Source organism: Idiotropiscis lumnitzeri, chromosome 14, assembly GCF_059441095.1.
Source record: "Idiotropiscis lumnitzeri isolate Australia: NSW breed Sydney's pygmy pipehorse chromosome 14, RoL_Ilum_1.0, whole genome shotgun sequence".
In the NCBI taxonomy this organism is placed as follows: Eukaryota; Metazoa; Chordata; class Actinopteri; order Syngnathiformes; family Syngnathidae; genus Idiotropiscis; species Idiotropiscis lumnitzeri.
Window position 1 is genome coordinate 2705778 of NC_142404.1, and position 24888 is coordinate 2730665.

General features: G+C 40.8%; 1 protein-coding gene across 1 annotated transcript in view; it reads right to left on the reverse strand.

The window, feature by feature from the left end:
- The window catches only part of LOC148323134 (contactin-associated protein-like 5), a 168410-nt gene extending 151654 nt beyond the window's left edge, over positions 1-16756 (reverse strand). Inside the window, exon 1 of the mRNA XM_088314685.1 lies at positions 16411-16756. Within this exon, the coding sequence (XP_088170811.1) occupies positions 16411-16486 (76 nt within the window). The 5' untranslated portion in view covers positions 16487-16756. The remainder of the gene's footprint in view (positions 1-16410) is intronic.
- Positions 16757-24888: the final 8132 nt, after the last annotated feature.

The following is a 24888-nucleotide window of genomic DNA, read 5'->3' on the forward strand; positions in this document are numbered from 1 at the left end:
AACTTCATTAAACAGTAATAATGCAATGTACTGTATATGATATTTTCCTTAAAGATACCATAGCCATTAACTATCAATATGGCGATGCCTTCTCCATCCATTTCCTGTACTGCTTCTCCCCACTAGGGTCGCGGGTGGTGCTTGAGCCTATCCCAGCTATCTTTGGGCAGTCGGCGGGGTACACCCGGAACTGGTTGCCAGCCAATCGCAGGGAACACGTAGACAAACAAACATGCGCGCTCACACTCATACCTAGGGGCAATTTAGAGTGTTCAATCGACCTGCCATGCATGTTTTTGGAATGTGGGAGGAAACTGGAGTACCCGGAGGAAACCCACGCAGGCAAGGGAAGAACATGCAAACTCCACACAGGAAGGCCGGAGCCGGGATCGAACCCCCGACCGCTGCTGTCTCTCACCGTGAGGCCATCGTGCTAACCAGACGTCCACCATGCTGCCGTGATGCCTTCTCATTTTCCGTAAAGATACTATACTGATTAAGTGTTGTGGGTAAAGCGATACAGTAATATATTACTTCGGCAGTAACTGAGTAATATTACGAATTACTCATATTTTTCAAATTTGACAGTGTCTGAGTACTGGTAATTGAACACATTTCAACAGCTGTCATCAGTGATACAAAGTTATTTTAAAACTCAATACATTATTCATGTGGGTAACATAAACTTATGACAATTTCACAATTTATTAGTGAAACATATTGCAAGACATTCGCTAGGAGGTTCGGAATTTGCCATCCAATATCAAGCTGACTACTTCTTTTACGGTGGCCCTGAAGTTCAAATCATAAAAGCAACACCAAAAAAAAAAAGGTAATCACAAAGAGAAATAAAATGACTCAAAAAAACAAAACATAACCACAAATAAAATAAAAAAAAAAAAAATCAGAAACAAACAAAAGAAAGGAAATTGCGGAAAAAAAAACCCCCACAAAAGATAAAGCACAGCGACATTATTTTATTTGATTTTTTTTCAGGATTTTTTCTCCTGGTTTTTTGTTTCTCAATATCCCGCCATTCTTTGTGGAAAACGTATATTGAATCCTTCTCAGTGTTTTTTTTTTTTTAAGAATTTTAGTGGCTTGAAAAAAAAATCTATACAGTTGCCCATCCCTGTTATTTATCAACAAATAATGTATCCAAGTTTTGATTGTAGTCTTACTCCATAATAGCTGTATTGCGATTATATTATTGTCCGCAAAATGTCACAATAACATTGGATCACGAGTTGCTATGTGATTCTCACCCATAGTAAATGTGCATAATACTGTATCCCATTGAATCTTTTCTGATACTGCATTGTATACTGTTCCATTGATTGGATAAAGTGATTTAAACTTCTTTGAGATACATTACACACATGCTCCTCCACTCATCAATGATAAAATGCTGTGCACAGAGGTTGGCATTTTGCCTTTGGTCATTGGTAATATTTGATCTAAAGATATAAAACCTTCTTTCTTGTATTGCAAAAGTATATTTGTTCAAATACATACAGATGAAAGAAAATCAATATATTGTAGGAGGAAAATGGCTCAAATACAACCTGTCATGACCCGTGTCGGTCATGGCAGGGTTTTGTTGTTGTTTTCACGTCTCCCATGCCTTTTGTTGTTGTTTTGGTTTCTGTCAGCTGAGTAGGGGCGTTTCCCCTCAGCACTCGGTCCCCACCAGCCACGCACCTGTTCCCCGTTAGCCTCGCACACCTGACTCCCATCTGCTCCCATAATTACTGGACTATATGAACACCTCACTCCAACAACTCATTGTCGGTGCATTGCTCCGTTACGGACTGTCACGACCGCTCTCTGATCTCGTTCATGCGCTTGTTCTTGCTCCCGCTGTCGTCCCCTAGCATTTGTCCCTGTCCTTGTTCCTCGTCCTTGATCCAGTTTAGTCACGTTTTAGTTTGCCTTTGTTATTTTTTGCACCCTGCCACGTTGTTTGTCTTTGTTTGATTGAGTTAATAAATTCCCTTTAAGTTACCCCTTTTCCCCTGCGTCCTCGCATTTTGGGTCCTCCCCCTCCTCGCCGACCGGCGACCCCTGACACAACCTGCTGCATTTTCCACATTAAACATGTCAAGTAACTCAATATGCAAATATAGTAGGCAGATTGTTGGACCAATTATTCTTCCAAACAAATCACACTCATCAAAAATTAATGCAGTTATGAAAAACAGCACTTTGAGTGTGTAAATATGTCACACATTTCTGGCATGCTGGAGCTTTATCCATAATCATAGTCAACCCCAGGAAAGCTACTGGACCCGACGGAATACCAGGCAAGGTCCTCAGAGCATGTGCCCACCAACTGTCACATGTTTTCTGCAGGATCTTCAACCGCTCCCTGGCTCAGGCAGTCATCCCCTCCTGCTTGAAAACTTCCACCATTATTCCTGTCCCCAAAAAGTCACCAGCCGTCCACCTGAATGACTACCGTCCTGTTGCTCTCACACCAGTCATTATGAAGTGCTTCGAGAGGCTGGTTCTCCAGCACATCAGGGACTGCCTTCCTCCCACTCTGGACCCCTACCAGTTTGCATACCGGGCTAACAGATCCACTGAGGACGCCATCGACACTGCTCTGCATGTTGTGCTGGGCCACCTGGAACGACAGCAGAGCTATGCAAGGATGCTCTTTGTGGACTACAGCTCGGCATTCAACACGATCATCCCAGACATCCTCGTCGCCAAACTGGACACTCTCGGCCTCCCTGCCCTCACACGCATCTGGATTAAGGACTTTCTGACCAACAGACCCCAGACTGTGTTGCTCGGCCCCTACACGTCCTCCACCCTCATGCTGAGCACCGGTTCCCCCCAAGGATGCGTGCTGAGCCCTCTCCTGTACGCCCTCTACACCTACGACTGCAGCCCGGCCCACGGCAACAACACCATCGTCAAGTTTGCTGACGACACGACAGTGGTCGGTCTGATCTCGAAAGGTGACGAGACAGCCTACAGAGAGGAGGTAAAGAGACTGACAACTTGGTGCAAGGACAACAGACTGCACCTTAACTCTGCTAAAACAAAGGAGATTGTCGTCGACTTCAGGAGGAACAAGACGCTGCCGCCCCCCCTCTGCATCGAAGGCGTGTGTGTGGAGAGGGTCCACACGTTCAAGTTCCTGGGAGTACAGATCTCCGATGACCTTTCTTGGAGTCACAACACCACAGCAGTGGTAAAGAAGGTCCGCCAACGTCTGCACTTCCTGAGAGTCCTCAGGAAATTCAACCTGGACAGGAAGCTGCTGCTGGCCTTCTACCACTCGTCCATCGAGAGCCTGCTGACGTACTGTGTCTCCACCTGGTACAGCGGCTGCACTGAGGCGGACAGAGTGAGGCTCCAGAGGACAGTCAAAACAGCGCAAAGGATTATTGGCTGCCCTCTCCCCCCACTGTCGGACATCTACACCGCCCGGTGCCTCAGAAGGGCTCTCAACATCGTCAATGACAATACCCACCCAAACTCACACCTGTTCGACCTGTTGCCCTCTGGCAGGCGCTACAGATGCATCAAATCAAGGACCAATAGACTGAGAAACAGTTTCTTTCCGAGAGCCATCTCCATACTGAACTCTCACACACACACGAGACCACCCTAACCTCGCAAAACAGCATTGTGATGTGTTTCTATATGCCCTATTCAGTACTGAATTCCATTGCACTGCCTTCTTTATTTATCTAATTTATATATTTGTCTGTATTATTGTTGTATTGCACTGGAGAGGGGAGCCCTCTAATCTCGTTGCACACTTGAGTACAATGACAATAAAGGGATTTCTATTCTATTCTATTCTATTCTATAATCTTGGCCTGAAAGTTTCCTTTCAAGTAAAAATAACTTGCTAATTTGTGCACCGAATGATAATGCGATCCAAAGAGGAAGCGTACAAAAAGTCTAATCATGTGTAAATGACGCGGTAGCATGAGATTTTCACAACAATGACTTTGGTGTGGATATTAAATTAGGGATGCACCCAGTGAAAATTAAATCAGGGATGCATTAAATTAAATTTGAATTATGGATGGCAGTAGATCTGCACTAGCCAGTCTTGTAAAAGTCGCATTTAACCTTTTGAGGTACGTAATCAATAAGATCCTCGGGCAGTCTCCCAAAATTGTATGACTTGAATTAATCTTGTTCACATTCGCTTACGCCTTCTGTCCTAACGGTTTTATTGTTATGCAGAAGGGGAAAAGGTGCAATGTTCACTACTTGTCCATGTGTCATCACTGCTACATCTTAATTTCTGGAAAGTAATCTTAACAATGCATTTAATCCATCATATTTCCAGGAATAATGGCCAGGAAAGATTTTAGTTAATCCTCAATTACAGATGGGGGTAGTTGTCTTTTAGAGTAACCATGCAGTATGATTAATATAAAACAATGTTAGCTCTTGTTGGCTCTTCTTTTTATGTGTAAATGGTCCAACCTATCTGAGATTACTATAAGTGACCTGAAAAAGATACGAGAAACAATCTATGAAAAAAACAAATTTGTATTTCAGTTTGTCCTATGAATGATAATTTGGAATGCATTATAATAAAACGACACAACCACAGGTTGGTCTACTATTATGCCAAACATGTTTGTTCCATAATGTAAGAACATTTTTAATACAACGCAGGGAGCGTGCAGTAAAGCACCACAACTTGATTAATTTGATAGACTGATGATGAGTGCTGCTGATTTGGTGAGCAACCAAGATGATATGGGCTTAGTCGTTCCTGCGTTAGTTTCTGTGTGTGACAAATAACTCGGAGAACTCTGAGAATTGTCACTCATTTCAAGTCAAGGTGGAGTACAATTTTGGACAACAATGAGAAATTTCAACTGTATTTATTAAAATAATCACTTCATAGGAAAAAAAACTAAGCTGATCAGTCAAGAAAAAAAATGTTTTTTGGTAAAACAGTAAGCTCACGTATAGCAAGAATCAGAATCAGAAATCCCTTTATTGTCATTGTACTCAAGTGTGCAACGAGATTAGAGAGCTCCCCTCTCCAGTGCAATACAACAATAATTCTAGTTTAAAAAAAATGCATGATAAAATCACATTTGCCCTTGCTTTACATTATTATACAGGATATCCATCCATCCATTATCTTAACCGCTTCCCCTCACTGGTGTCGCGGGGGATGCTGGGGCCTATCCCAGCTATCTTTGGGCAGTCGGCGGGGTACACCCGGAACTGGTTGCCAGCCAATCACAGGGAACACGTAGACAAACAAACATGCGCGCTCACACTCATACCTAGGGGCAATTTATAGTGTCCAATCGACCTGCCATGCATGTTTTTGGAATGTGGGAGGCAACCGGAGTACTCGGAGGAAACCCACGGAGGCACGGGGAGAACTTGCAAACTCCACACAGGATGGCCGGAGACTGCTGCTGTCTCTCACTGTAAGACCATCGTGCTAATCAGTCGTGCCGCCCTATTATACAGGATATACTATATTTTATCCTGTTTTTTTTACAACAAATTGGATCTGAAATCAAGTCACAGAAAATAGTATATAGCAAATAGTACAATACCACGTAATTTAATTATGAACTATTTGTTATGAGATTTTGTGCAAGAAGTGTTTGTAAAATAAAAATAAAAAAAGTGAAGAAAAATTGCCCTTTTGGAACATACACCCCTACGGAGCCCCCCAGGGGACATTGGGGAAATATTTAAGATTGCGTTATAATGCAATACTTTGCAATATATTGCAATAGTTAATGCAAAAAAAACCGCAATACTATTGCGTTATATTGCAATACTAATTGCGTTATAACGCAATACTATTACAATATAACGCAATAGCTTTGCGTTATATTGCAATGATTTTTTTTTTATTGCAAAATAACGCAAATTATTTGTGATGGAACGAGAGATTCCACTTCCGGGTTGCTTACCCCTAGTAACTTAGCTTAGAAAAAAGGGATCCTGCTCAAATTTCCTACACTTACTTAAAATGATCCTAGAAATACACAGAATAAGTCACTTGATGGTTGGGGGTAATAATTTTGTGATTGGAGGGGGGGGTTCTTATTCTGGCAGCACTTGCCAGAATCAGTATCCCCTGGTAACTTTGCCTAAGAAAGAGTGATCCTGCTCATACTTGCTGCAGTTCCTCAAAATTATCTCAGTAATACACAGTTAGTCCTTTGATTGCTGGGCTTCACCAGTTTGATCACCAGTGAGGTTACTGCCTGCCATCATATACATATTGTTTTGAGTTGTGTAGTTGTTTGATGCTTTGAAGACGTATATGGATGTCCTACTGTGTAAGTGGTCTTTGAATGCATCTAGAGTCCGACGCAGAACGCAAGTGACTTTATTTTGTTTTTCTTTTGCTACTCTTGACGTGGCTGTCGATGGTTACAAAGAAAAATCAAACTCTCAATTGAAATACAATTATGTGTTCTCTACCAGGAGTATCTTCCCACTTTAATTTGATCAATCTGGAAAAATGATAGCCCACTTCACTAATCCTCTCCCCCCTTTTTATTGCGTTCGATCACTGAAATTCATTAGTTGCTTCATTGATTGCAAAACTTCTTTGGCCAAACAAATGCAAAAGCAGGTAATTTCCCCCCAATTTCGGCGGAGTCAAACGCTTACTTTACGTGTTAAAACACCGGCATCCAAGCACCCGACATCGCCTCTGTACAAGTCTAGGACCCGGAAGTGTACGTCTTTTCCCTTGTAAAATAACATTGCGTCATATTGCAATAATTATTTTTCATTGCAATATAACGCAATAAAAAAAGGAAAGCTTATTGCATTTTAACGCAATAGTATTGCGTTTTTTTGCATTAACTATTGCAATATATTGCATTATAACGCAATCTTAAATTTTTTCCCAATGTCCCCTGGGGGGCTCCGTACACCCCCCCCCCCGAAAGAAAATAAATCCATTTGGCGAAAACATGAATAGGACCCACTTTATTTAGAGCCCTAAAGCTTGAAACGAGACTTAGGGCAACTGTGAAACAACTTCATATTGTGTGTTGGTCCGATACATTTGTGGAGTAGTTCACATGATTGATTGAATGATTGATTTTTTTTTTTTAAAGGACAGTGACAATTTTTCAATCTCAACTATTCATTCAATAACCCAAACAATCACCAAGTGGACCAATATTTGAAGTCTAAATCTACCATTCTCTCAATATCTCTAAAACAGGACAACACTATTAGTATTGCGAGCTAAGACTTTGGTGTTTGCTCATAGTGTTGTTAACTTAAAACATCATGTCTTGACGAAGTTCCGCCCGACTAACAGAAATCAATTTCCACTTCAGTGGACAGTAACGGGAGAAATTATTGATTGACTACATTGTCTAATAACTCTCTGGCTCCTCGTCAATTACAGTAAAGGTCAGTCCAATAGGGTGTTAATGATCTGCTGCTCTGTCAGACGCTGATGTATGCACTGCTGCTCTCTTTTCATTGCATTTTTGTAAAGTCTCCCAAAATTGGAAAAAATGGCATAAAGAGGACATGACGCATGTTCAGCCCTCCAACCTACCTCACACCCCTCAATGCTCCTTCCTGTGTTGTTTTGCACCCGACAAGTCTGAGGGCAGCTCTTTGGAGCATAGTGGCGATTCATCACGGCGGTGTTGTGTCAGACGCCATCACGTCTCACATTTGAGAAGCAGCCGGCTGTCATAAATGAACGAGTAGCGGTCAGTTCCATGCCAAATTCGCTCTCCTTAGCAGGAGTCATGTTCCTGTCCACACATCAGTGATGAACCAACATATCACTGATGTCATATCACGTAACATGTGATGGCACATTGGGAGTATTCATAGAGGGACCGTTGGGATTTGCTAGTGACAAGAAAGGTCACCAAAAAGGCCAAAATAACCTCACTTTTGTTTGCTTGCTTTTAGCCCCTTTTTTGGCAGAGTTTAACAGTTTTTCGCCGCTCCAAATAGAAGCCTGCTTATTTTCGCCTCAGGAAAAATAATTCTACTAATCGTAGTTATCTCTTTTCAGTGGCACATACACAGATATGAAAGCACATAAACGGTCCATCAGATAAATTAAAGAACCCATAATATGCTATTTTCCCCCACAATTTGAACCAGTTCCCAGGTGTATTAATTACATTTCTGTGACTGTCAAAGCATCACAGGGTTCAAGAATGACAGAACACTTTTTGCCTTGCAGAAATATATATATATTTTTTTTTTTAATTTCGGGGGCAGTCCTGACCGCTGCTCATCCCATCCCTACATACCTATATCACTGTGGCGAAAAGCTCAGTCAAAAAAAAAGCAAGTCTGAAATGTTAATAAAGTTGGAACAAATGCAATCAGCAGTTCAGTAATTTGCCACCAAGTTACACTTATCAATTAAAAAAATGCTACACACCTCTATTCGAAGTTCAGGGTTTTGTGATGTCAAAATTAGACTAAGGTAAATCGCAACATTTCCCACCATTCATGTAACCTTATACCTGTACAACTCAATAAAAAAGAAAACTGAAGTCTTCGTGAGAGAAAGTGAAAACGGACGACTGATAACTTGGTGGCACCAGGGTCCTCTTACTGTGCTCAGAATAACCAGTCACATTCAGAATCATGTTAAATGGAAGTCCGAACCCACCTGCCACCATTTTAAATGCCTCTAATTTAACCCCAAATAATTCTCTACTATTAGGATTTCCTGATAATTTTGCAGTCACACCTTACAGCACATGCAATGATCTGCAGAGAGCTTCCACATCATCAAAGGGTGAATTTTTTTAAAGGTATCAGTCAGAAGAAGGGTACAAAATAAGTCCCAAGGCATTACATATGCCATCGAACACAGTGAAAACAACAAACAATTGTGACATAACCAAGATGAGTCAGCAATGCATCTCCAAATCTGAAGCCATGGTCCTCAGCTGGAAAAGAGTCGAGTGCCCTGTAGATCGGGGAGGACGTAGAGCCCAAAGTGGAAGAACTCAAGTATTTACCTTTTTTTCAAGAGTGAGGGAAGAATGGAGCGTTAGTGATGCAGACTCTGCATCAGTCTGTCAAGGTGAAGGAGCTGAGCAAGATGAAGAGGCTCAGGCATCTGTTTAGGATGCCTCCTGGTCGGTGTAACTGGCATGTCTCAATGGGAAGTGGCACCAGGGATGACCCAGGACATGCGAGACAGACTATGGCTGTGTTCAGACTGCAGGCATACCGGATTCCAATCTGATTTCCCCTCAAATCTGATTTTTAGGGCTGACTGTTTTTAGCAAGTGTTTAGACTGGGTCACATTATTGACCTGTCTGACAGGTTGCGATAGCAACCATGTTGAAATGGAGGCATTGTCAGGACGAGTAGTGTTTGACGTCATATTGCAGCAACGACAACAAATGCATGCCCTCGAGCTTTCCTTGTATGGCGCTATGTCCCCATAGACTGATAAGTCAACGTTTTCCCTATCTGTATAGGGACTGCTGTTTTCCAATTTTTCAGCGGGCTTCCTTTTTTACTACTCCACATATCGATTGTCACTCTCTCACCTGCCGCATTGGGTCTTGCGTCTCATAGAGTGACGTCACGGACAGACAAACCCGATTGATATGTATGGAACTGTTTAGACTGAGACGCATCCTGTCTATATCCGATATGAAACTACCTCCCGAATGAGGGTTCCTTAAGTCTAGCCAAAATTGGATTTGATGTGTTCTGTGACTGTTCAAACTACGAAAGAGCAGTACATTTTCAATCTGGATGGGGTAAAAATCAGATTTTGGCTGGCAAATGTGGGTTCCCCAGACGGCAATATTTTCCAAAGAAAGTCTTTTCTTGCCAACATTACCATCTAACAACGCTCTCGCCTTCAGTCCTCTTTAGAAACACTTTGCAACTATTGACACATATCCGGAAGGCCATCATTTCTTTGCATTAATGAGATCACGTGCCATTGTGTGAGAGTTCAGCCTCGGAGGACAGGATTCCACCCATACCCAATATGACCAAAGCTGTTAAATGCCCATTTTTTTTTATCTTTATGTTTTTGTTCTGCCAGAAGTGAAAAATATTTTAAGATGTGAGAAATCCTTATGTAACTAGCCTTTGGAAAACCTGGACAAAGTCGCTGGGAAGAGGGAAGTCTGCGCTACCATGCTTAAACTGTACTTGTTGTGGTCAGAGGTATGGTTTATCAACAAAGGTTTGAGTTTTGGTTACATTGGTTGTGTTGCAGCAAGCTTGTCATAGCTTTCAAAACTGACCTTTCTGACTGTGACGACACAGCAGCGAACGTTTGCAGACATACTTGCTCCTTCTTGGCTGCTGAGAGGGGAGCTGTGATGTAGTATCATTGAAAGGTGATCTGATTCACCATTTGTACTCGGTGTGCAACGAGATTAGAGATTATGTATACAGTACACTATGTTTGCAAAAAGTGAACTCGAAGTTTTGCAAAGTGCTTTGGACAACGTATGCTATAGATAAAGAACCGAAAAGTGCACTTCATTTACCATCATGATATAATTGGATGATATTTATTAAACTTTACAATATAGCTCCATTTCCCCAGCAATACGTCGAAATGGGCCATTGGTGGTACCCTTTAGGCTGCTGCCTCCAAATAAGCAGAAAAAAAAGGGTTGGATGGATTACAGCGGACCTCCGCATACTCAAGGTCTGGCACCTGTAGATTCAACTGTTCACTGATATTTATTTATTTATTGGGGAGGCTGGATTATTTATTTTTATTTTGGAAAATGCATCTTGGAGATCAGGTATTTTTAACGATTTTTTGGGGTGTTTGGAAAATGTTTTAATCTTTTTTTCTGTGGGAATCAAGCGGATTTTGGCTATTCGAGGAATGGCCCATCCCTATTTTCCGTGAATAGAGAGGCTCTACTGTTATCACAAAACTAGTTTGTCCAATACCAGACCTCCCATCGTAAAACTCATTCCCTTTCTGCACTATATGAAGAAAAATGTTAGCGTGCATCAATGCATCATGTCTTTGATCAAAATTTTGTAACTTTGTAACACAACTTATTGGCTTTGTAAAATAACTAAAGTAAATTTGTAACGCAACTTTGTTTCCTATATTTGTCACTTAACTTTGTAACATAACTTCTTGATGTAACTTCGGAACACAATGTTTTAATACGTTTGTTTTGAAGTAACTTTAACTGTGTAACAAATCTGTTGGGTTTTTTCCAAACGTAACTGGCTGCCTCTTTTTGTCTGAAATGTGAAAAAAGTGGCAAAAAGAAAAAAATCATATCTAATTATTATGCCACACCGCCATTACTCTTTTAATCTCGCACATCCCCTGGAGGGCACTCATGCACCACAGTTCGACAATCTCTGTCCCGGGTAGCATGCAAGAAACTGCCAATGACAAGATTACAATTTCAAATTAGATTACGTCGTGGGCGTTGTGTTAGTATTTTTCACAAACGCAGAGCTTGTTAGAAATGGTGTGAAGCGTGATTCTCCTCAGAGAAAGTGACCTCAGGAAAATTGGCAATCCATCCATCATATCTTTGCAGAATTTCTCTGGAAATAAATGCAACATGTGGCCATGCCATGTGTTGTCTGGAGGGCCATTCTGCAACAGCTTTATTCCAGGTATGGAAACTAACGACACGAGGGAATTGTCGGAAACAAGGGATTGTTTTCAGGAAACAAACAAGTGCAAATCATCAGATCGTTCTAGACTTGTCTGCTGGCGGCAGACTAGGTCGAACTAATAAGTCATGCAGCCTCGTTGTAATATAAACATGGATGCACATAAAATTTTAGAGTGACCAGGATGTTAAATGTGACAATAAAAAGGTGTCTTCACATAACTTTAGATCACATTATATATTGAAAATATACCTGGACAATAAACGGCAATTTGTTTGGGTTTGTGTCCAAAAAATCGGTTTGATCTTATAAGTTGCAAATTGTCATTCGTGTTGGTAAAAATAATATAATAATATACTGTAGCTCACATGAAACTGAGTTTTAAAAAAAGCCAGGAAAAAAAAGTGAGTGAGTTTTTGTTCCCGCCACATAGGTTGTGCGCTTCTCCTGCGCTGAATGTAAAGGGAATGAGAGCAGCCGCTGATATTGTCCGTGAAGCAAGTCGCCTGTTCAAGGCCGATTCTAACTATGCACATCTTTGAAAATACCACCCCCCAAAAAAATTATATATATATATATACACACACACACTATTTTTTTACCGCACACTATTTCAAGGTACAGGTCATACAAATTCATGTTATCATCGCTAAGTTAACTTATCATGGTCAAAGATGCAGCCTTTGATGAAAGAACAAGCTTATATAACTGTGCTGATTGCACTCTTCCGACTTACACCCACACAAATGCATCATCGGGAAATGAAATTTATTTGCTGAAAAATTGGAATTCTTCCCAATATCCATCCATCATTTTCTACACCCTTATCCTCATTAGCTAGCGGGTGAGCTGGAGCCTCGAGACCAGTGGCGGGGCTCACCCTTGGGGTTGTTTGCCTGTCTTGCCCAAATACAGTCCAGGTGGCATGGCTCATTGGTAGTCTGGTAGAGTGGTTGTCTACCAACCGGATGGTTGCGAGTTTGATTCTCAATCCCAAGTGTCTTTGAGTGAGATACTGAACCCTCAGGTGCTCCTGATGCTGCGTCATCAGAAGATAAAATCAGTGGAAAGTGTTTTAGGGCTTTGCATACCTATAAGGTAGAAAAGCGCTCTACAAGTGAAAGTCCACTTACCATATTACTTAAATAGCCCCCAGCTCAACAGTGACACTGAGAAGGATCAGCAGTATAGAAAGTGGATAGATTACTTTGCTCACTCGTGCTGTGTTTATGCTTACGGAAGAATAATATAGCCTACAAAAAGTTTCACTACAAGGTAAAGCTAGAAGATGGTGCTATAACTGCAATAGGATGCTACAATGTGGCATTTAAGTATGAATTAATGGATTCTGTATTTCGAACGTGTGTGATAATGACAATCAAATAACATCTTCATAAACAGAATTCAACTAAAAATAGTTACATATAACTTTTAATTATACATATTTGAAAAGGTGTAGAAAGAAGTGAAACTTATTTATTCCTTAACTAAGACGAGAAAGTTTGATCATATTACCCCGATATTAGCCAATTTGCATTGGCTTCCGGTCCACTTGAGATGTGATTTTAAAGTTCTGCTACTTACTTTTAAAATATTGCACGGCTTAGCACCTTCCTATCTCGTTGACCTCGTGGTACCATATGTTCCGTCCCGAAACCTTCGCTCACAAAATGCTGGTCTTTTAGTGATCCCGCGAGCCAAAAAGAAGTCCGCAGGTTCTAGAGCGTTCTCTATTCGGGCACCAATGCTTTGGAATGCACTACCCTCAGATATTAGAGGCGCCACTTCAGTAGAAATGTTCAAAACACTATTAAAGACGCATTTATACTCTTGTGCATTTAGCTGAAATATTTGTTGGCCTGTTTAGTGCCGCTTTTTTTTCCTTTTGTTTTCTTTTCTGCCCCCTTTTCCCCCGGCTGGGGGATTAGGTGACGGTGACCCACTAGGAAGTTTAAGGCATTGACCAACTGGGCATGCACCTGTTCCAGTGATGTCGTCTTCCTGCAGCGCGACATTTGATCAATTTATTTATATACTTTAGCATCTAATTTAATTATTTGTTGGTCTGTTTACTGCCGGTTCTTCTCTTTTCTGCCCCCTCTTTCCCCTGCTTGGGAATTAGGTGATTAGGACATGCTTTGAAGATTACGGCACTGACGAACCGGGAAGGGACCTGCTCTGCCGAAGTCGTCTTCATGCAGCGCCTTTTCTGATTTCCTTATATTTCAGCACTTCATTGAACTACTTGTTGGCCTGTTTGCTATTTCTGTTCTTTCTTTTCTGTTCCCAATTCCCCGAATTAGGTGATGGCGATTCACTTGGAAGTGGCTGTACTGAATTTACACCAACTGACTGGTACAAGATCGAAGGCTCATCTTCGGATATGCTGCCATCGATATTACAGCCCTGGATGAGGATCCACTCCACTGAAGTCATCTTCCTGCAGCACTTCATTCAATTGACTCTTATATTATCTCATCTATTATTGCATAGCATCATTGTATGTGTCAAATGTTGCCCAGTTGGCATCCATTGCAGCCTGGTCATCCTGGAAGGGGGATTCCCCCATCTGTGGTCCCTTCTCAAGGTTTCTCACTTTTCCCCTAATGAGGTTTTTTGAGTTTTTCCTTGCCCTCCTGGGGGTTAAGATCGGGGATGTCGATTGTGGCTATGTAAAGCCCTTTGAGACTGTCTGTGATTAAGGGCTATACAAATAAAAATGACTTGACTTGACTTGAATTCCTACCTCTTACTCTATAACTACTCTATAACTCTATAACTACTTCTTTATATGAACATCAACAAATGGATGGATGGATGCATATTCTTTTTCAAAAACACACTTCTGCGTGCTTTGCACTAAGAAGGAATATTTTGAGCATGAGGAGATTTATGATTGTGTTTTTTTTTTTTTGTGATGCCATGGCGATGGCCGAGGCGCACTGACAAATATTCATGTTAGTTATATCTCACTCTGCATTTGCAAAGGCTATACCGTCTTGGCAAGACAATCTCCTTTCTTGCAAAATCAAAGGTGTTGCCATACAAACGAACACATTGCTTCGTCTTAAAAATCTCCTTCCTTGCCGCCATGATCTATGTTGCGTGCTTGACGTAAATCTCCGGTGCCAACCGGAGTTGACATGTATGAACAAAAAAATTGATCGATTAAAATTAATCAAATAAATTTAAATTAAAGTTGATTAAAAAATAACATTCAAATGTGTATAAAAAATAAAACATCATTGGGAATTATGAGAATAAAATTATTTAATTAATTATCGACTCAATGACTCAATGACTCAATAACTAAAAATGTTGTGTCGATATCTGGCCAGCATTGATACGTACCAGTCCAGTGCCTATGCATGTAGCTAGATGTCAGGGCAGACACATCAATACGTTGATTAAAATAGTGTAAACCTCCTTATTCGTATTCACACTAATACATGTAATTTTTCATTATTGGCCATCATGCGGTAGAATGTTGTTGATGGTCCGTGTTGCGCCGAAACGTAGTCAATGACGGGGTGTGGCGTCACATGCTGAAACGGAATCATTGACGGACAGTAAGGGGGGGAATTATGACTCATTATGCAGTAACCATTATTTTTATTATTAATAACATCGGTTAACTAATTTTTACACTTGTCTACACATGACACATCAGATTATCCATACAGTTTTGTGTTGGTGAATGTTTCAACCTGAAACAGATAAATAGTGAATGTCTATATAACACAATGCAATATTATACAACTTTATTTATAATGTGGAGAGAATAGAGGAAGGTTTAAAAAACAGATGTAAGTTTACATTTATCAGAAAAATGTCAGCTTTTTAAACCCTTGCTGTATAATATAAAACTTTGCAATATTTTGGAGTAAGTCTGACAGCTACACACGCACACTATGAACATAACCTTTCTGTCAAAAGTAATAAAGATTTTATTGTTTTTTGCGGCCATTGTATGGAGGAGCGGATTCATTTTTATAGTGTATTTTAGGGCCTGTACTTTACTGTGCCGTGTATTTATTGATCCAATTTCTCACACCACGGTAATGCTTGGTTTAAAAAAAAAGCTCATTTGGCACCGTTTTCTATAATCCACCTGAGTGCAGGTTGTATAAATGGCAAGGTAGTGTTCACCTGGCTCTGCGGGATTCATTATGTTCACCTGGATCTATGTGTAAATGGCTGGAATGGGGAAAAAATGGTGAACAAATGAAATTGAGCTTGGTTTCGGGAAGAAAAAAAAAGGACATAGTCATGCAGGCGGGATAAATAAAAGCGGGAAACAATGGGGCATTGCCGCGGGAGCATCATTAGGCCGACCAATAACGGTAACCTTCTGCAGCATTTGTGGCCACTCAGCAGTTCCTCAACATGAGCCTGCACACATTGACTCTCACAAGCAGCCTTAATGACCCCCCATACCACCCCCACAGCCAACACACACACATAGAAACTCCCCCAGGCCACCTTAACACATGTATTGCACAGCAAAATGCATACATTGCACTGGCCCTATTTTGACTTCCACCTGTTTCCACGTCCACCGTCATCATCACCATCACCAGCTCTTACAGCAAGATTAAAATAATTTATTCATGTGCTCAGATTGAGGCTTTCTAAAGTTGATCTCGTGCTGCTGCAGCATTGGTCTGCATGCTGGATGATGCTCTCGCCACAATGACACTATATCCCACATCAAAGACCCCCCCCACCCTTTTTTGACTTGGCAATGAGCTGTAACTCACAGGTGAACTCTTCGCTCCTTCCCTTCTTAAAGGCAGTCAATTACTCACAGTTGTTGGCACCAGACGCTCCGCGGAAGGCGCAGAAAGTCACGCAGAAGGCAAGCATGTGCGCCAGCCCGGTCATCTTTCCTTGTTCTTCTGTTGTCTTCGCTCCCCTTTTTTGAAATGCTATTTTATCCTCTGTGAGTTGGCGGGCGATTGGCGAGGAGCCGCAGAGAGGCTCCTCATCTTTCTCTGTCCACAGAGAGAAGGAGTGTGACGTTGGAGAGCAACCCGCTCCCACGACGACGACAGGCTGCACCCTCCTCCTCTTCCTCCACAACAACGACCGCGATGTGAGGCAGCCAACATCCGCTCTCACTCACTCACTCAGTCAGTCAGCAGCATCCCTGCATCCTTCTCCTCTCCCGCCTCCATCCTCCTCCTGCCTCCTCCCACTATAAAAAAAAAAAAAGCAAACACCCACCCACCAAGAGGAGGGAGCTGCCTGCAGCCCATACTTTTTTTTGTGGACCCCATGTTTAATATACTGTAGATAGCATAATACCAACACAAATATCACATTAATCATATACTGTACAATCACAGATCATTTCATCAATATCAAACACACTGACACAATACACTCACAATTACTGTATCATGACAGATATTATGTGATACGATTGTTTGCTCAATTGTTACCATATATTTCAAACAGAAATACCATCACATTTGATGCTGGTCTATCAATATGGTATCAAAAGCTAAATAACACTCGTTTCATAGATTAATAGCTTGTATATCATCCATGCAAGCCTGACATGGAACAACAGATTTAGAATTTCGAATTTGTTTGATTTTAATGCTGAAGCAATACACCTTATAAACAGGTAGACAGATATAAAAGGAAAAAAAAACAATGGGAAGAATCAGATACTTAATTGGTTCCGAGACTCTGTTCATGAACTGAAGCAATTTTAACTTTTTTTTTTTTTTTTAAATAAAAATAAATGATGCCTTTGATGCTTCTGTTCTCGTGAATTTGTCACATTAAGTCACTGAGCCGGTTGGTAGGACGGCTGCTCCCCCAACAGTTGAAACTAAACTTATTAGATTTAGGTTTCAAGTATTTATTTGTCAGATGCTTAATTAAAGAAAAGATATTCGTGAAAAATATAGACTATGCCCGACTCGAAAAGCAAATTCACGCAAATAAGTGGTGCTCCCCTAAAAGTGATTTCTACATTCTATGTCACGTCTGAACTAGGTTTGAACCCAAATGCATAACTCAAACAAAGCAAAGTTCAAATAAATTGTTTCATTAATAAAGTTCAACACAAAGTCACTCATGTGAGGAAAAATGCAACTGTTCCAAAGAAACGCAAACTCAATCTTCCGTGGAGAAACGGTCACCAAAAATTAACAATACAAAGTACCAAATGGAAAAATACAAAACCAGGATTCTCTGTGACAAAGGATTACTTGAAACTTGGCATTAATGATTAGGCATGCGACTCAGACAGGACAAACTAGCACAGGACAAATGGAGACACATAGTATAAATACACGTCGTATCACAGCAGCCCTCCCAAAGAAGAATTCCTAGGTCGGCCAGTGGTTTAAATCATAAGTAGGATAAGCGGCTCGGATAATGGATGAATATATCACAAATTATGATCCCAAAACACGTTAATAGCAATTCAAAGTCATCCAAAATGTAATGCAGCAGGCACGACGGACTAATCTGTTGCATCTCATACGACAAAGATTGAACAATTATGAGTTTTACAGAATAGAAAAAGCATAGAAATGTGATATACTAACATGCGCTATATGAATAAAATTGTATTGTATGAACAAAAGCACAATGACAGTAGTTGACAATCCTGGACTGGCCAATGTGGATCACTGGGGAAATACCCCTGTTGGCTTGGCTGTTTGGGGCTGTGAAGCCAATTCATAATAATCCGCGGGTTCATTTGAAAATTTGCAATTAAAATGCCTTTGGAAGAACTAGCTATCTTACTGCCTTGCTGCTGCAACAACATTTCCATGTTAAATGTAGAGGGTAAACCCTTATATGTATAGCACTGACTGCACTAGCTTTGTTACTAAGGGTGTCACCAAAAGTCAAAATATTTAAATACAACCGTAGAAACGAGTTAATACACAACTAGAATGAACACCACTGTTATTACTGTATATTAAATGCTATCTGTACAAAATAACACATGGAAAACAGTCACAACACAACAGTAACATTGTGATCATTTCAAATGCAATAAAGCATGCTGGGAATGCTACTATAATGTCACGTTGTGAAGTGCTGATAACACAAACACTACTAATCGTGAAGAAAAGCACACAAAGTGATTTTTTTTTTAAGAAAAAAATGTTACTCTTATTTAAATATCTTTACCATTGAGTAATATGCAAAGATTTGTGAAAGTATATTTTTTTTATACCTTTATAATGATAAATACAAAACCGTTGTCAACCAACATGGGGTAGTTTAGAATCAGAACAAAGACACAGAGTTCAGAAAGCAAAAACTGATACCACAGATGGGGCTGGTGTAAAGAAAGGAAATAACACGGATGAAACAAAGCTAACGATCAAACCGGAACAGGCAATAGTGGCAAGTAAGCAAAAGTCTTCCTTAGTCATCTCCCATGCAGTTGAAGCCACCTGCATAGACTGTGAACGTTACTGTATCCTTAATATACAGTAAACAGCTTTCGGCGAAACACAGACATACACAAGGTAAAAAATTAGGTCTGCTGTCTCTTCCCCCTGAGTTCACCTGAGTTTAATTGCAGATTTGGAGTCAACCAGAAGCTGCACATTATCCAAACGCAGCTGTCTGCTATCAAGCTGTTCTTGGACTCCACCACGTTTGCCAGATTTAAAAAAAAAAAAAAGCTTTTTGTGCAGTTTGCTCCATCTATCCACTTAGTAAATTCACATTTTTAACCTGACTATTTGTTCTGACCTGTTGCCTTCCATTCTCAACATGCCTCCATTTGCCGACTGTCGGTATCCTGAACTTGGATTTCCCAGAAACCTTCTCTTCATCTGGGAGGTGTTCCCTTCAGCCACGGCCGTATAATCTACACTGCTTTCTCGAATCAGAATTTAGATCTTCCTTCTAACTAGAACACTTCCTTTGCATACGTCCACTATTCTGATCATGATGAAGAATTACTGTCAAGGTGCAGTCCAGTGTAAAACAATTTAACATTTGACTTCACAGCAAAATGCAAAGTGTTTAATTGATTGCGCCGACTCTCTGGTGCTTGTGCTTCGTTAATAACTGGTTATAATGGTTAGCACTTTGGTGTTTACTGACATCAGGATGCATGTAGTGACGACACAAACTGGCGGTCATAGATAGGTTTAGTGAAGTTCTGCTGAGTTGTTCTCGTGGATTCCAATGATTTTTGATGCTGTGTTTAGTCATAGTTGGCATACTTATTGTGAGTCAAAGCAGCTGCAGCAGGCATGGGCACGACCATCTTATCTGGCCACACCTGCTGACACTGCTGCTGTGAGATTTGTCCTTGGATAAGCCAGTCGAGGGCTGGGAGAGAAGCGCGTACATCGAAAGAACTTCAACCAAAAACACAAAACAACTTGGAACGTTTAAGTTCGGATCTAGTTTGAAGGGTTTTCCCATGTTTACAGCAGATTATAATTGCTGGTTGTCACAATTAAGCAGATGCAACAATACAATAAATATCATACATACTGTAGGCCAGCGGTTCCCAACCCGTGTGACATATCACATTAGTGTGCTGTGAGATGTAAATGAGTGTGCTTCACGAATTTATCCCAAATCACTTATTCGGACAAAAAAATATTATTGCAAAAAAGTATTTTTTGTTTGCCAACAACAAAATGATTAAATGTTCCTCAAATAGATGGCAGAAGGTACATATACATTATCCATATATGCACTTTTGTATGAGTTTTTCTCAGGGGTCACCAATGTGGTAGTCCCAAGGGCCACGTAAGTAGCCCGCAGGGCTCATGGGCAGAGCTATGTGGTGGCCCTGGACACCCCTTGCCACCCTCACACCTAGGGGAACACAATGATATATGTGATTTTTTTCTACCATTTTGAAAGGATGCAGTATTTTGAGACCTTGATACTCTTGACACATTTTTTTTTTATTAACTGCGTGTTTTAAAGAACAAATATCCAATTGATCTGAATGCAAACTCTGAAAGAATCTGACTTTGTCAAGATAGCAAGCAGACAACATGGCCAACGTGGCTTAGCCACACTGGCTGGCAACTCTCTAAATTTACCAGCCAATCAGAATTTCCACCAGCCAATGTTTTTTTTTTTTTTTTTTAACTTTAGCTTCTCTGTTTTCATCCACTGCCCTCACACTATCTCTGTTGATTTCTCCCATTGGTTGCACTGACTCATAGGCATGGGTACCAAGCCCCGGTACTAAACTGGTCCTGGGGCTGATTTTTTAAAAACTGCAGTATCAAGATTGGCCCTTAATGGTTCAGTTAACGTGTGCACTTCATTTAGTTTAACATTAAGCCACACTTGTGATTGGCGCCAGGTGCACCCGCGCGGCCATCATATGTGTGTACTTCTTCGGGTCGTTTGACGAGGTACCAGTGCAGGATATTTAAATTACAAAGGATTCCGAAAGAATCTGACTGTTAGTCCTGGTTTCAATCGATCCTCGGCACTCAATGCCCAAGTTTATCTGGCCAACACGATCGTCTCATGCGTCACCAGCCAAACTGGCTGCTAAATTTTTATCAACACGATGTTAATTTAGAACCCTGAATGTAGCGGTTACCTAATATAGTTTCTTGGTTATGTCTGGAATCAAGAAGTGTGTCCATGTGTGTGTTTGGGTCCATGTTTGTGTGTGTCTGTCTCTCTGCAGCAAAAGAACACATCTTGGTCTTTGTGGTTGCTTCGTCGGCATGTACTGTTTCAATAATTAATACGCAACATGGTTGGCTGTGAAATAAAAGAAAAACACGTTTTCAGCACAGTTAAAAACATGCTGTATGTTGTAGAGTTTCTCTGGTCATTTTAAACCTGCTAATGAGGCATTATCCTATTTTAGTATATTTAGGTTAGCCTCTGGTGAAATACTATTTGTGAATGTAATTGATATTTTCATGAATTGTCTATTCATATTCTTTTACAATAGTCACTCTTTTAAAACTGATATTTTTCGTCTGTGTTCTATTCGTTCAGTTATTTCAACATGTATTTATTCATATAATTACTTAAATATTTATTTATTTGACTATTGATCTAACTTGCCCCCCTGTGCTTCCTTTGCATAATGAATTAATTGTATGTCTCACTCTCTCTCTCTTTGAAGTCAGTGGGTGTGCACTGGGCGGGTCAAGCACTGATCCAGCCCCAACCAATCGCTTTGTCCTGCATGAGCGCTTGTGAGTTAATGACATGTGAGTAATAACAGACAGACAATTTGAGAAAAATCCTGTATTAAAGGGTGAAGTGAAAAACCACTATGTTCCATACACCTTCTGTCTTTGTCAAAACTTCAAACCACTTTTTATTCACAAGCAACCCACACCCTGTTGAGAATTTTGGCATGTGCAAAATGTAGTCACCCTTGCCGTAATATTTTTATTTTTTTGTGCTGTTCTGTTTTTGTTTTTCCCAAAAATACCCTCCCTGGTATGTTTTTCTACTGACATGACCTGTTAAAATTGGTCTTTGTGTGAGGACTTTATGCCCCTTTTTGTTGACAGCCAGTAGTTAGCCTCAGTACTTGGAGAGATACGGTGACAAACCATCTCAACTTTTGAGCATGTTCAGGGAGAAGGTGATGTGTTGTTCCCATCTCTGCCACAGGGTAAAAATGAACAAATGACTACACAATGTGTTGCAGGTAAAAACACATGAGTATTATTATTTTTAATATTATCGCCGGGGAATCCGAAAAACAACTAATGTTATCAATTAACACTATTTTACAGAATGCCGCTAGGCATTGAGGAAAGTGAAGCTTCATGAAAATTGATGGCATTTATAAATATAGCTGTTGGAGCCAATTATGTTTTGTCATTGTGTTCGGTTGCTTGTTTTCTCACTGTGTAATATAAGTTGTATGAATTCATTGTTGTGTATCATTTTATCACGCCCTAAGGTAAGTTAGTGTTTTGATCAGTTACCAACTGAGCTGTCTAACCTAACTTGTCTAAAAATGACATCTTTCAGCTCAAATAAGTTGAGCAAGTGACAATTCTCACAATTGGTATGCTAATTGGAGTTATCACCTGTTATCACTGGGTGGAAACGGGGGCAAGCTACTTGTCTTACATCTTTTAACAAGGCTCCATGTAGAGAAAGATGATTTTGCACACACTAGAAATAAAAAAACAATCCAAATCGTTTCAAAGAAAGCAACAAATGTATCATGCTGGGAATGCGATTTATGCAATTATTTTCTCCTAAGTTATGATTCATTTGCGCAAAGAAATCACGTGCCTAAAACGTATTTGCCTTTGTATTCACTGCCAAAATCCATATCTGTTATTAACTAACACGAGAGCTCTTGCAGGTACAAGAGGGCTGGAGCAGCGCTAGTCCTGCCCACTGCTTGTCAACTGAGTTTGATGGGAGGGAATGACAACTAAAATTATTACATGCTGCACTGTGGGCAGAGCTACAAAAACATCCAATCAAATAAAATAAGAAATAAATCACTATTAAATATATAAATAGTGGGCGGCACGGAGTTCAACTAGTTAGCACGTCCGCAACTCAGCACAGAGGTTGTGGGTTAGGTCGTGGGTTGACCTTCATGTGTGGAGTTTGCATGTTCTCCCACATTCCACAAACATGCATGGGAAGTTGATTGAACATTCTAAATTGTCCCACGGTGTGAGTATGAAAGCGTATGGTTGTTTGTCTTTGTGTGCCCTGTAAGTGGCTGCCAACCAGTTCAGTGTACTGCAACTGTCCAAAGACGGCTCCATCACGCCCACGACCCTTGTGAGGAGAAGTGACTCAGATGATGGGTGGATGGATAAATAGTGAAATAATTAATATATGTAAGAATTAGAGCAGTGTCGTTGGTAGAGACCTAAATCAGCATTTGTCGGAGTTGGGGCCCACACCAAACCAATTGTTATCACTTCATTGTAAAAGTGGTGTGTATCTGGAGTAGTCATGTAATTAAAATATTGGCATGTAACACAAAGCAAAAAATAAATGAATAAAAAATCAGCCAATATGAGCACTACCACCACGGTGTCCTCGCGGGCACTGCAGAGGATATCCTTTGGAAGGCTCAGGTCCAGAGTTGCTACATGGCGTGCGTGTCCCTGCAACTTTGGGGCTGCACGCTGTGCGCCCACATTTACGATTGGTTCTTCTTCATTCGAGCTTTTCCACATGATGGGAATTAAACTTTATAACTTAATTTGCAAACTGCATTCTCCATCTCTGCAAGTCGTTAAAGCTGTTTGGGAGCAGGATTTACAATTCAGTTTCACAGACGATGGTTGGGATTCCATTTTAAATCAGGTTGTCGTCAGTGTGCGCTCGCAATGCACTAATCCAATTCGAAGTGGTTCACCGAGTCCACTTTTCCAAAACCAAACTAGCACGTATTTATCCGACTGTGGATGGGACATGGGACAGATGTCATGGCGAACCTGCAACATTAGTCCACATGTTTTGGTCCTGTCCCTCTCTACTACCTTCTGGAAATTAGTCTTCCAGATTTTATCTGAGGTTGTATCGTGTAACATTGAGCCGAACACCTTGACCACCAGACCTTGACCTGTCGCGTGTATCTCAAAGACTGCTCTCATTCTCATCATTACTTGCTAGAAGATGTATTTAGTTGAGATGGAAAGACCCAGCTCCCCCTCCTCAAGTACACTTAAGGGACATAATGCAATGTATGGACTGGGAAAAAATAAGATTCACCGTCCGAGGCACTGAAAATGCGTGGTGCCCCTTCCTGACATTTTTCGAGAAACCTACCACTGCTGTTTATGAGAAGACACCTGTCATCTTATTTTATTTTTCTTACTTTATTTATGTTTTTATGAGTGTATAGTATGAGTTACTGCTCACTTGGGGCGTGTGTTGTTTTGTTGCATGACAAAATAATTACGCAATGGAGTCTTCTTTACATATGAATGATGCCACTCCGTTCGTAGCGGTGAACACTTTATTTCTAAGGCAATGTCTGGCACTACGTCCATGTTAAAATTGAATTTTCCTTTGTGGTAGAAAGGCTCATTGGGTATTATCCTTTAAACCTTTAAATATGCAATACTATGTGTGAGGCTTTGTCCTTTCACTTGACAGGGCGGCTGGAGTCGTCTTTGTCCGTGACAAGGTTGCTGTTCGGCCGCAGCCGACAGCGTTTGGTGGACTCTAAAAACGCTGACCAGGAAAGGAGGTTTTGACAAGATGTTTATTGTGTCCGGCAGCAAGCAATTAATCCACACAGAACCTACTGCATGAATCCGCAGGGTAGCTAAATAGAGGCAGATCTCGTAACTTACACCCGA